This window comes from Geotrypetes seraphini, chromosome 10 (assembly GCF_902459505.1).
Source record: "Geotrypetes seraphini chromosome 10, aGeoSer1.1, whole genome shotgun sequence".
Taxonomy (NCBI): Eukaryota; Metazoa; Chordata; class Amphibia; order Gymnophiona; family Dermophiidae; genus Geotrypetes; species Geotrypetes seraphini.
In genome coordinates, this window is record NC_047093.1 from 140,529,923 (window position 1) to 140,544,049 (window position 14,127).

Consider the following 14,127-nt stretch of genomic DNA (forward strand, 5'->3'; position numbering starts at 1 on the left):
GCCGTAGGGATTCAGGCAGCTTGTTCCAAGCATACGATGCAACGAGGCAGAAGGGATGGCAGTTGAAGAGAAGGGCACAGATAGGAGGGACTTACCAGCTGAGTGGAGCTCACAGGGGGGAACAAAGAGGGGAGAGATAGTGAGGGGCAGCTGAGTGAGTGCATTTGTATGTCAGTAAGAAGAGTTTGAATTGTATTCAGAGACAGATGGGAAGCCAATGAAGTGATTTTAGGAGAGGATCAACTTGAGTAAAGCGGCTCTTCCAGAATATGAGTTCTGCAGACGAATTCTGGACAGATTGGAGGGGAGCGAGATGGCTAAGTGAAAGGCCTGAGAGTAGGTAGGAAGCTAAAATCCAGAACCTCCAGAGTAGCTTTTTCAGAAATGCTTCCTGTTCCATGCGCAGGACCCAAGAGACAGGCAGCGCTCTGGAGTCTCTACGTGGATGAGGTGATAGTGCAGGGAGAGGGTTTTAGATTTCTTAAGAACTAAGCAACAGTCTTGGGAAGGGGTAGCCTATTCTGCAAAGATGGACTCCATCTTAACCAGAGTGGAAGCAGGCTGCTGGTATCAACATTTAAAAAGGAGATAGAGCAGCTTTTAAACTAGAAATTGGGGAAATGCTGAGAGTCACTCAAAAGAGCATGGTTCGGAACAAGGTATCTTGAAAAGATATCACCATAAAAGGGAAGACAGGCACAGTAGACTAAGTTCCTTAAATACAGAGCAGGCTGATTTTAAAGACTGCAAATGATCCATGCCAACTGCTGAGCAAATAGTAAATAGATATGACATTGTTTGAAATGCCAGAAGTCTAAGAAACAAAATGGGAGAGTTGGTGGAAGGAAGATAACCAATGGAACACTGTCAAACCTTTGTGAAAACTATATCACAGTGGGTAGAGGCATAGTGCTATATGTTAAGGAGGGCCTTGAATCAAATTCTACAGGATCTGAAACATACTTAGAATCCCTATGAGTAGAAATTTCATGTGCAAAGGGGTAAAGGATGTTGGTAGGATGAACAAACAGATACTGAAATATTATCAAAAATTAGGGAGGCTAACAAACTGGGTAACACAATAATAATGGGTGATTTCAACTACCCTGATATTGACTGGGTAAATGTAAGATCAGGGCATGCTAAGGAGATAAAATTCCTTGAGGAAATCAAGGACTGTTTTATGGAGCAGCTGGTTCAGGAATAGACAGGTGTAGCAATTCTAGACCTAGAACTTAGTGTAACGCATGAATTGGTGCAGGAGGTAATGGGGTTGGGGACTATATGGTAACATTGATTATAACATGATTAGATTTAATATAATCCCTGGAATAAGTTCACACAGGAAATCCAATACAATAGCACTTTAAAAAAAAGGAGACTATGAAAACATGAGGAGAATGGTTAAAAAGGAAAGAGGAGCAGCTTTAAAGGTCAAAAATTTACATCAGGCATGGATGTTATTCAAGAATACTATCCTGGAAGCCCAGACTAGATATATACCATGTATTAAAAAAGGAGGAAGGAAGACCAAACGGCAGCTGACCTGGTTAATGAGTGAGGTGAAGGAAGCTATTGGAGCTAAAAAAGAATCTTTCAAGAAAGTGGAAAAAGGATCTGGCTGAAAATAATTATAAACAGTGTCTAGAATGGCAAGTCAAATGCAAGGCACTGATAAGGAAGGCAAAGAGAGACCTTGAAAAGAAGATTGCACTGGAAGCAAAAACACAAAGTAAGAACTTTATAGGAAAAGAATCGGACTGCTAGATGACCAAGGAGTAAAAGAGGCGCTCAGGGAAGGCAAGGCCATAACAGAGAGATTAAATGAATTCTTTGCTTTAGTCTTCACCGAGGAAGATGTGGGAGACATACCAGTGCCAGAAATGGTATTCATTGCTGATGAGCCAGAGAAACTGAAACAAACGTCTGTAACACTGGAAGATGTAATGGGTCAGTTTGACAAATTGAACAATAGCAGATCACCTGGACTGGATGGTGTACATCCCAGAGTGCTGATAGAATTGAAAAATGAACTTGAGAGCTATTGTTAGTGATTTGTAATTTATCTTTAAAATCCAGCATGGAACCGGAAGACTGGAGAGTGGCCAGATTGAAAAATTGCAGTCAAAACCTTAGGAAATTAGAAGACTGGGCGTCCAAATGGCAGATGAAATTTAATGTGGACAAATGGAAAGTGATGCATATTGGGAAGAATAACTCAAATCATAGTTACCAGATGTCAGGGTCCACCTTGGGGGTGAGCACCCAAGAAAAAGATCTGGGTGTCATTGTAGACAATACGCTGAAACTTTCCACCCAATGTGTGGCGACAGCCAAAAAAGCAAACAAGATGCTAGGAATTATTAGAAAAGAAATGTTAAATAAGACTAAGAATGTTATAATGCCTCTGTATCGCTCCATGGTGCAACCTCACCTTGAGTACTGCGTTCAATTCTGGTCTCCTTATCTCAAAAAAAAGATATAGCGGCACTAGAAAAGGTTCAAAGAAGAGCAACCAAGATGATAAAGGGGATGAAACTCCTCTTGTATTAGGAAACACAAAAGAGGTTAGGGCTCTGCAGCTTGGAAAAGAGACGGCTGAGGGGAGATATGATTGAAGTCTACAAAATCCTGAGGTATGTTGAACGGGTACAAGTGGATCAATTGTTTACTCCAGCAAAATTTACAAAGACTAGGGGACATTTGATGAAGTTACAGGGAAGTAGTTTTAAATCCAATAGGAGGAATATTTTTTCATTCAGAGAATAGTTAAGCTGTGGAATGCATTGCTTATATTCTGTCTTACTAGTATTCAGCCATTGTTTTCTGCTGATTAGGTGGAGAAGGGAGGGGCTCTGTTTTACTTCTAAGGTTAATTGCATTATCTTTGGGACATTACTGTGAACAAGGCTGCTCTGGAACTCAATAGATAAGTTGCTCTGCTTTTCCATATTCTGCTCTTCTCAGTGGTTTTCAGCATTATATCTGCTTAATTTCTCTTCTCATCCCTGTTTCTTACTAAAAAAAAAACCAAAAAAGCACAAAAAATAACCCCTTCTCTTTCCTCTGTTAAATCTTATTTGCTCTTTCCCTTCATAGGAATAAGGGTAAGACTTATAGTCCCACCAACCCCAGGGACCACTATTCACATATAGAGACCCATATAATCAGGACTTCACAACCAATCAAGATGACCTTTATTCTATGCAATCACTGTGGTGCTTTAATTCCAAGACATACTATTTGGAGGCTTAAGGCTTGCCCCATCTGTCTTCAACTTGCCAGTATTAAGGAGGAGCTCTGCAAACTTAAACAGGAATTGAATACAATTAAAGCAGCTTCCATCATTCCACAAAATCATACCAACTTACCACCTCTACCTCAAAGAATAAAACAGCCCAGGAATAAATGGGTCACAGTAGGCTCAGGAAGACTGCGACATGTAACACAGAAACATCCACCTTCACTAATATTACCTCTACAGAATTCCTTCACTCCACTAGTGCACTGCGATACTCAGGAAAACAGAAGGGAGGTGGGACTGGAACCAATGAAGGTAACTCAAGAGAACAAGCGCACCCTAAGTACAAATAAAAAAGCCAAAAACAGAAAACTATTACTGTTGGGGGATTCCATCATCAGAGGCATTAACCTTGGAACACAGGGCGAGGAGACCAAAATAGTGAAATGTCTTCCAGGATCCTCAGCTACCAGGAGTTCCAGGCAAATACTGACTATAATTAAGGAAGAAACTAAGGATTTTAACACTGATGTTGTTATCCATCTGGGAACAAATGACCTGGCCAACAACTCCACACTTGCAGCACAGAAAGCTTTTCGGGAGCTTGGTGAGGGCGTGAAACCTTTTGTAAAGACTTTAGCTTCTTCTGAAATACTGCCTGCATATGGAAAGGGAGAGCAAAGAGTGAAAAACACAGAGGACTTTAATAGATGGCTCAGAGCCTGGTGTCATCAAGAAGGCTTCAAGTACATAGGAGGATGGGGAAATACATGGAAGGACAAGAAGCTATATTGCACTGATGGGCTACATATTACTACAGCAGGAAAAAGAAACCTTGCAGAGAAATTTAGACAATATTTTTCTAGGCATTTAAACTAGAAGGTGGGGGTGGTGTATGTACGAAGGACAATTATAGAGACCACCCCCGGCAAAAGAAAAGATGTGATAATAGTAAAGGCTGCAACATAAGCAATATCAGCAACTCATTTCTTAGTATTGCAACGGAAAGTGAAACGACACAAAAATCCATACGAAAAAGGAGATTATCGCTGAAAAATAGCTGGAAAGCGATGACCACAAATGCTCGCAGTCTAAGCAACAAAGTTCATGATCTGCAAGCCCTGATGTTAGAGGCAGATCTAGATATTGTTGCTATCACAGAGACATGGTTCAGTGAATCACATGGATGGGATGCAAACATACCGGGATATAATCTTTTTAGGAAGGACAGAGATGGTCATAAAGGTGGAGGAGTAGCTCTCTATGTAAAGATCAATATCCAAGCGACCGAAATGCAAGGGACCTGGGGAGAGGAAGAAGTGATATGGATTGCTCTGAAAAGAGAAGATGGAACTTCTATCTACGTGGGTGTAGTCTACAGACCTCCGACTCAATCGCAGCAACTTGATACGGATCTGATTGTGGATATCCAAAAGTTTGGAAGGAAAGAGGAGGTTCTGCTGTTGGGAGATTTCAACCTGCCGGATGCGGACTGGAATGTTCCGTCTGCGGAATCGGAAAGAAGTAGGGAGATTGTGGATGCCTTTCAAGAGGCTCTGCTCAGACAAATGGTGACGGAACCCACAAGGGAAAAAGCGATATTGGATCTGGTCCTCACAAATGGAGAGAGTATCTCTAATGTTCGAGTGGGTGCTCACCTGGGAAGTAGCGATCATCAAACGGTTTGGTTTGATATAACGGCTAAAGTGGAGAGCGGCCGCACGATACTTAAAGTCCTAGATTTCAAACGTACGGACTTTAATGCAATGGGAAAGTACATGAAGAAAGAACTGTTAGGATGGGAGGACATAAGAGAAGTGGAAAGACAGTGGTCTAAGCTGAAAGGAGCGATAAAAATGGCTACGGACCTTTATGTGAAGAAAATCAATAAAAACAAGAGAAAAAGGAAGCCGATATGGTTCTCCAACCTAGTGGCTGAGAAAATAAAGGCGAAAGAGTTGAAATATAAAAAAACCCAAGAAGAGGAGAGTAGAAAGGACTACAGGGTGAAACTGAAAGAAGCCAAGAGAGAGATACGTTTGGCGAAGGCACAGGCGGAAGAACAAATGGCTAAAAATGTAAAAAAAGGGAGATAAAAATTTTTTCTGATATATTAGTGAAAGGAGGAAGATAAAAAATGGAATTGCTAGGCTAAAAGATGCTGGGAACAAATATGTGGAGAGTGATGAGGAGAAAGCAAATGTGCTAAACAAATACTTCTGTTCTGTGTTCACAGAAGAAAATCCTGGAGAAGGACCGAGATTGTCTGGCAAAGTTACACGAGAAAATGGAGTAGATTCTGCGCCGTTCACGGAGGAGGGTGTTTATGAGCAACTTGAAAAACTGAAGGTGGACAAAGCAATGGGACCAGACTGGATCCATCCCAGGATACTAAGGGAGCTCAGAGAGGTTCTGGCGAGTCCTATTAAAGACTTGTTCAACAAATCTCTGGAGACGGGAGTGATTCCTGGGGATTGGAAGAGAGCGGATGTGGTCCCCTCTCTACACGGCATCCTCTACGCAGGTAAACTGGGTAGATCCCTCCTCTCCAAAATCACCGGCCTCTGGAACGACCTCACTGTCCCGCTGCGGAACCTGGACTCCCTCCAACTATTCAGAAAACAACTGAAAACCTGGCTTTTCTCTAGCATATAATAATCTCTTCTCCTGATTACATCCCCTCTTTTTATGCTTTGTAAACTCTTTCTCTTCTCTCTTCCCATATTTTTTTAAAACTCTGTAAACCGTGTCGAGCTCCACTTCAGTGGAGAAGATGCGGTATATAAACCTAAGGCTTAGTTTAGTTAGTTTAGTTTAGTTTAGTCCCTATTCATAAAAGTGGTCACGGGATGAAGCAGGAAACTACAGGCCGGTGAACCTCACTTCAGCTGTTGGAAAAATAATGGAAGTGTTGCTGAAAGAAAGGATAGTGTACTTCCTTGAATCTAATGGGTTACAGGATCCAAGGCAACATGGCTTTACAAAAGGTAAATCGTGCCAAATGAACCTGATCGAATTTTTTGATTGGGTGACCAGAGAGCTGGATCGAGGATATATACTAGATGTAATTTACTTGGATTTCAGCAAAGCCTTTGATACAGTTCCTCATAGGAGGCTGTTGAACAAACTTGAAGGGCTGAAGTTAGGACCCAAAGTGGTGAACTGGGTTAGAAACTGGCTGTCGAACAGACGCCAGAGGGTGGTGGTTAATGGAAGTCGCTCGAAGGAAGGAAAGGTGACTAGTGGAGTCCCTCAGGGTTCGGTACTGGGGCCAATCCTGTTCAATATGTATGTAAGTGACATTGCTGAAGGGTTAGAAGGAAAAGTGTGCCTTTTTGCAGACGATACCAAGATTTGTAACAGAGTAGACACCGAAGAGGGAGTGGAAAATATGAAAAAGGATCTGCAAAAGTTAGAGGAATGGTCTAATGCCTGGCAACTAAAATTCAATGCAAAGAAATGCAGAGTAATGCATTTGGGGATTAATAATAGGAAGGAACCATATATGCTGGGAGGAGAGAAGCTGATATGCACGGACGGGGAGAAGGACCTTGGGGTTATAGTGTCCGATGATCTAAAGGCGAAAAAGCAGTGTGACAAGGCAGTGGCTGCTGCCAGAAGGATGCTGGGCTGTATAAAGAGAGGCATAGTCAGTAGAAGGAAGAAGGTGTTGATGCCCCTGTACAGGTCATTGGTGAGGCCCCACTTGGAGTATTGTGTTCAGTTTTGGAGACCGTATCTGGCAAAAGACGTAAGAAGACTTGAGGCGGTCCAGAGGAGGGCGACGAAAATGATAGGAGGCTTGTGCCAGAAGACGTATGAGGAGAGACTGGAAGCCCTAAATATGTATACCCTAGAGGAAAGGATAGACAGGGGAGATATGATTCAGACTTTCAAATACTTGAAGGGTATTAACGTAGAACAAAATCTTTTCCAGAGAAAGGAAAATGGTAAAACCAGAGGACATAATTTGAGGTTGAGGGGTGGTAGATTCAGGGGAAATGTTAGGAAATTCTACTTTACGGAGAGGGTAGTGGATGCCTGGAATGAGCTCCCGAGAAAGGTGGTGGAGAGTAAAACTGTGACTGAGTTCAAAGAAGCATGGGATGAACACAGAAGATTTAGAATCAGAAAATAATATTAAATATTGAACTAAGCCAGTTACTGGGCAGACTTGCACGGTCTGTGTCTGTGTAAGGCCGTTTGGTGGAGGATGGGCAGGGGAAGGCTTCAATGGCTGGGAGGGTGTAGATGGGCTGGAGTAAGTCTTAACAGAGATTTCGACAGTTGGAACCCAAGCACAGTACCGGGTAAAGCTTTGGATTCTTGCCCAGAAATAGCTAAGAAGAAAAAAAAGGCCGTTTGGTGGAGGATGGGCAGGGGAGGGCTTCAGTGGCTGGGAGGGTGTAGATGGGCTGGAGTAAGTCTTAAAAGAGATTTCGACAGTTGGAACCCAAGCACAGTACAGGGTAAAGCTTTGGATTCTTGCCCAGAAATAGCTAAGAAGAAAAAAAAAAAAAATTAAAAAAATTTTAAATTGAATCAGGTTGGGCAGACTGGATGGACCATTCGGGTCTTTATCTGCCGTCATCTACTATGTTACTATATATTGCCAGAGGATGTGGAAAGAGCGGTTAAAAAAAAAAAAGGTTTGGACAAGTTCTTGGAAGAAAATTCCATAGTCTTCTATTGATACAGACATGGGGGAAGCCACTGCTTGCCCTGAATCAGTAGCATGGAATGCTGCTACTATTTGGGTTTTTGCCAGGTGCTTGTGACCCAGATTGGCCACCGTGAAGACAGGATACTGGGCGAGATGGACCAATTGTCAGACCCAGTAAGGCTGTTCTTATGTAACAGCAATTTTTTAAAAAGAGTTCCAGAGGTGATACCGGAAATTATAGACCGGTGAGTCTGACGTCGGTGCCAGGCAAAATAGTAGAGACTATTATAAAGAGCAAAATGACAGAACATATACGTAAGCATGGATTAATGAGAGAGAGCCAACATGGTTTTAGTCAAAGGAAACCTTGCCTCACCAATCTACTGCATTTCTTTGAAGGGGTGAATGAACATGTGGATAAAGGTAAGCCAGTTGATATTGTGTATTTGGATTTTCAAAAGGCATTTGACAAAGTACCTCATGAAAGACTTCTGAGGAAATTAGAAAGTTATGGGATAGGAGGTAATATCCTTTTATGGACTTAAAACTGGTTGAAAGACAGAAAACAGAGAGTGGGTTTAAATGGTCAATATTCTCAATGGAGAAGGGTAAATAGTGGGGTTCCCCAGGGGTCTGTGCTGGGAATAACTAGTGAGAAAATTAAATTACAAGAGGATTGTGGAAAATTGCAAGAGGACCTTGTGAGACTGGGCATCAAAATGGCAGATGACGTTTAATGTGAGCAAGTGCAAAGTGATGCATGTGGGAAAGAGGAACCCAAGCTATAGGTATGTGATGCAGTGTTCCTCGTTAGGATATGTTGAAACCCTCAGCTCAGTATGCAGTAGCAGCTAAGAAAGCAAATAGAATGTTAGGAATTATCAGGAAAGAAATGAAAAACAGAGATGAAAATGTATTATTTATACAGTTTTATACCTCATAATCCAAAGCTCTTGGCAGTGTACAAGAGAACATACATAGTAATTAGACTATGTTATAATGCCTTTATATCGCTCTATCCTCAAATGTGTTCAATTCTGGTCGCCATATCTCAAAAAAGATATAGCAGAATTAGAAAAGGCACAGAGAAGGGCAATGAAAATGATAAAAGGGATGGGACGACTTCTCTGTGAGGAAAGGCTAAAGCAGCCAGGGCTCTTCAGCCCGGAGAAGAGATGGCTCAGGGGAGAAATGATAGAGTGCTATAAAACAGTGAGTGGATTAGTACGGGTAGATGTGAGTCACTTGTTTACTCTTTCCAAAAATGCTATACTAGGGGGCATGCGATGAAGCTACTAAGTAGTAGATTTAAAACAAACTGGAAAAACTATTTTTTCACTCAATATGTAATTAAACTCTGGAATTCGTTGCTGAAGATTGTGGTGAAAACAGTTAACTTAGCAGGGTTTAAAAAAAAGGTTTGGATAATTTCCTAAACCAAAATTCCATAAGCTATTATTGAAATGGCTTGGGGAAATCCACTGCTTGTTTCTTGGGATTTTGCCATGTACTTGTGACCTGTGACTGTTGGAAACAGGATACTGGGCTTGACACACCTTTGGTCTGTTCCAGTATGACAACGCTTAGATTCTTATGGTATCCACATTTTAGTAGGCCCTATTTGAGAATCTTGAGCAGGACCATCAAAAACAGGCTTCTCCACTTCACCTCCTAGCTTCCCTAGGGTTGTCTTTATAGTATCAAAATGTCCAGTTTCCAAGATGTTGTTAAATACATCTTTTTAACATAGCATTCAATACTGCCTTGCCTTTTGAAACATCTCACTAAATGAATTTGGAAACTGGTTTAAAGCCTCAGAATGAACAGTCCTATCAATCCTCTTGGAATGCTTTTGAAACTGGGTTTGGGTGCATGGGAGAGGAAGTTGAATGAGGAACCTAGCGGGTGCTATACCATCACAATGTGGTTATGGGGACCTTGTGCTGTTCTTGAATCCATTGATAAGTGTTTGTTTTCTTCAGAGTTCAAAGAGGAACCAGGCCCCTCACATTCCTCCCTCATTTTGTCTGCACCCGCCTCCACGTCAGATCATTATTTGAGGAAACCTCAAGATGGCCTTCCAAAGAGCGCAGTGATCCCTCCAAAATCAGCAGCAACAGCTTTTGACCTGAAGACCACACCAGGTAATGCCTTTCTTCCGGTATGGTAGGGTGATTTCCGGATGCAAGGTCTCAGATTGTGTACAATGGGGTGTCCAAGACTAATCAATCTTACATGGCCCAGTTAAAACTGAACAGAATGAGTAATGTCTAGTTTTGCTCCTTTAATTCTTTGCACTTGTCGCTCCAGCATCTTTGAAATTGAGTGAGTCGGTAAACCCAACTTTCAGCCTAAAGATCAGCATTGACCATTAGGGACGGGCAGCCAGAAAAATTTCATGTCATGTGGTTCCCCCATGTCGTTCATGGAAATATGAGTTTCATTCTGGTTTTTCTGGCAGTTTCCAATAACAGGGTGCTCTCTTTGGAAATAGTGCATACCATGTGGAAAGAAGATGCATTATTTCAGAAAGAAGGCATACTCTTCCCAATGGGACACACATGCATGCAGAAAGTTGCACAGTCACACTTCATGGTAGTCCTACTACTGTATCACGCTTTCTAAAACAGTGTGCCCTCTTTCCTCATAATCCACACTATTTCCAAAGAGTGGACACTATTACCAATGAACAACAAAACACAAAATGCTTTATTTTTCTGCTTGTTTTCATTTGGTAACGACATGCAACATGATAGGATATGTCATTGACTCTTCCTGTGGATTTGCAACAACAGCCCATCCCAATTGACCATGGTCTTTCTTCCTTGGTAGGCCTCAATATGATTGGAAAGTTACTTTCTCTACCAGAATTTGCGTCTGGGATAAGGGTTGTAAAACTGAATGAGATCTTGAAAAGAAAGTACAGGATAGATTTGGAGAAACTCAGAAAAGACCAGGGCTGCATTGACATGAAAAGTTTCCTTCAGAGAGTGCCCAACATCAAGCTCTCGTATTCTGGAAAATGGAGCACATGCTTTGTAAAATTAAAGAAAGGTAGGACATGATGCCATTGAACTCTTTGCTTTTCCCTCTTTTTTATACTGAGGTAATAAGTATCCTCTATTTTCCTTTTAGCTTTGACATGGTCTCCAAATCAAGTGACTCCAGGAATGATCCAGGAAGCCACCTCCATGAAGACTAACCACTTAGCACCCCCACAAGGACCAAACCAATGTCCAGATGAACATCATGATCCCATTCTGAAAGAAGAAGTGCTGGTGGCCTTGTTGCAGCAACCCCATGGAGTCACCTTTGGGCAGTTTGATGGAGTGTTCCACAAGGCCCATGGCTACCAGCTGAAGCTCTCCAGACACGGCTACAAATCCCTCCAGAGCTTGTTGGATGACATGAAGGACTTGGTGGAGGTGGTAGAGAAAGGGACTCAGGATCCACTAATTAGATGCAGGTTTCCTGCTCGTCATCAACTGGTTGAGATCTTTTTTACTGGACCCAAGAGTAGGATCTCCTGAAGTTGGTCCAGTAACCTTCTGGGCTGAATAAGATGCCTGTTTACGTGCCTTTGGGTGTTCACTGAAGGTGAGATTTTGCCATTCATTCTTATACATAACAAGGAAAAATTTAACTTGCTGAGCCCATGCTTGAAAACCTAAAGTTGTTCCTTGAATCAAAATATTATATTCAGTCATCCTTGGCCAAGCTGTGGTCAACAGGATGTCAACATGGTGAATACAAGTGGCAGATGTTCCAAAACAGGAAATTCTGTGATACTGGACAGGAAGAAGATATTCAGCTTCTTCATGAGGCATATCTAATGTTACTGACTGCCTCCCACTATAAGGCACATAGAGGGGCATTTTCGATAGAAGCTCTAAGTCCGACTTTGGATGTTTCCCGCAAAATACGCCCAAATGTTGGGGTGGGGAAAAATCCATTTTCAAAACCACTAGATGACTACATATAAAAAGACCTATTTGGACATCTTGGCTGTCAGGATGTCAACCTTAGGATGTCTAACATCTGAATGTGGGAGGGACTAGCATTGTAATGGACTGGCCACACAGCCATCCCAGTAGAGCAGTGGGGCACCATAGAGTGCACTGCTGTGAACTTCACATAAAGGGTGCCAGATGTACATCTCACCATAACCCCCTTATAATTTAGGGTGAGCCCTCCAAAACTCCCCCAAAACCTACTATACCTACCTGTCTACTACCCCAAAGCAGTTACTTACCATAACAGGTGATATCCAGGGACAGCAGGCAGCTAAACTTGTTTCTTCTATTTTTATAAAAAATGTCCCCCTACAATCAGTTAACAATACAAAAATCTTAGGGGTGATCTTTGATCATAAACTGACTTTCCATGACCACATTAGTAATACAGGCTGCGCCAAATTCGTTCACACTCACAATTTTTATGCTCAAAATCTCTTAATATTCTCATTCATTCTTTGGTGATCTCTAAACTAGATTATTGTAATGCCCTTTTTAAGGGCATTTCTCTGAATGAAATAAAACGCTTACAAATTATTCAAAATGCCTCCATTAAACTTATAACTAAAACTAGGAAATTCGACCATGTAACTCCTCTTATCAGGAAAGCACATTGGCTTCCTATATCTCACCAGATAACATATAAATTATGCATACTTACTTTTAAATCCCTGTTTTATAAAACTCCAGCATTCATCTATAAATTATTAATCCCTTATATTCCAAATAGAACGCTGAGATCCAATGAACAAAATCTATTGACGATCCCTTCTCTTAGGGTTATTAATACAAGACGGCAATTCATTTTTTCAGTCACTGCACCTCAAATTTGGAATTCTCTCCCTATTTACTTAAGGGAAGAACGTAATCTGGAGAAATTTAAGAGTAATTTAAAAACTTTTCTTTTTAAGGATGCTTTTGATAATTAGTTAACAGTCCGCTGGTTAAAATTTTTATTTTTATTGTTTAATATTATGACCTTTGTTTTTCCTGCCTTTCGTTTTTTACCCTGATTGTCTTACTTTTCTTTAAGGAATTTGTATTTCATTCTCCTTTTTCCTTGTGTTCACGGTTTGTTAAGTATGTCTTTTAGTCCGCTTGGATGTAAAATATTGTTAAAGTATTGTATTGTCCCCCAAATACTGTAATTTTTTAAAATGTTCATCGCTTAGAAATATGATTAAGCGATTAATCAAAATTTTTATTAAACTTGAAACTTAAACTTGAGCTATTCTCAACATGTGGGTGATGTCATCCACGGAGCCCGGATGCGGACAGCTTCGCAAAACTTGCTTGAAGAACTTTAGAAAGTTTGCAACTCCCACACCGCGCATGCGGAGATTGATTATGCTCTGAAGAAATATGTCAAAAATGGCTGTATTAATGTGTACGGAGCAGGTTGTGTTGTTGCTGACATGGTTACTGTTATGGCTTTGTCTCCTGGAGTGAGACTGGAACAGAGTCAAAGGTGAATAGGAACAAGACGGAGGAGGCTTCATGGGCTCGTGGCAGAGAACATCTGCGTAGCCTTGTCCATGAAAGGGCAATAAATTGTCCCCTAAACAAGGTGCATTTGCTAGCCTGTCCTGGTGGGTAATGCCCAGCTGAGACCCTCTAAGCCAGGCAAAGTGCCTCATAGCAACTGACATTGCTGCCGCACGAGAAATCAAGGCAAAGGCGGCGTGTGCTAATCCAACCATGCACTTGCGAAGGTGAAGCAAGTCTGATATAAAATGTTGAAAAAACTGGGAGTTTACGTTCCAGAAGATATTATGGAACGTGGCTAGTTGTTGCATCAAATGCTTCAGGTAGAAGGAAAAGGCAAATACCAGACCGGTTGGCCAAGATAGCATTCTGATATAGACGTGAGCCAAACCGATGCAGAGCCTTGTCCTCTCCACTAGGAAGTACAAAGGCACAGACACTCACTCCCGAGAAGAGATGTACGAGGGAGTGAAGGTGTATCAAACCTGAAAAGGGAACCCACGTTGCATAGTGAGTCCAAAGTGCAAGAAGCCACCGGTACTGTAAGTGGAGTTGCAAAGTTGGAAGAACTCCCTGGGTGGCTGATTATAACTAAAGTATCTAAGAATTGTTTAGATGTTTTAGAAGCCCCAACATCTCCAGGAGAAATGTGGTAAAGGAGCTTCCTGAGAAAAAAAGTGAGTAGAATTACTCCCTGAGGATCCTTCGACGTTGAAGAGCAAAAG

The 14,127-nt window shown here is 41.6% G+C and overlaps 1 protein-coding gene across 4 annotated transcripts in view; it reads left to right on the top strand.

Annotated features, from left to right (window-relative positions):
• LOC117367388 overlaps nucleotides 1–12,806 on the top strand; it is a 37,339-nt gene extending 24,533 nt beyond the window's left edge. For 3 of the 4 annotated variants that reach the window (XM_033959870.1, XM_033959871.1, XM_033959873.1), the window contains exons 10-12: nucleotides 9,887–10,048; nucleotides 10,737–10,958; nucleotides 11,040–12,806. In XM_033959870.1, the coding sequence (XP_033815761.1) occupies nucleotides 9,887–10,048; nucleotides 10,737–10,958; nucleotides 11,040–11,434 (779 nt within the window). In that variant the 3' untranslated portion in view covers nucleotides 11,435–12,806. The remainder of the gene's footprint in view (nucleotides 1–9,886; nucleotides 10,049–10,736; nucleotides 10,959–11,039) is intronic. The other variant, XM_033959872.1, reaches the window with a different exon arrangement.
• The last annotated feature ends 1,321 nt before the right edge of the window (nucleotides 12,807–14,127 follow it).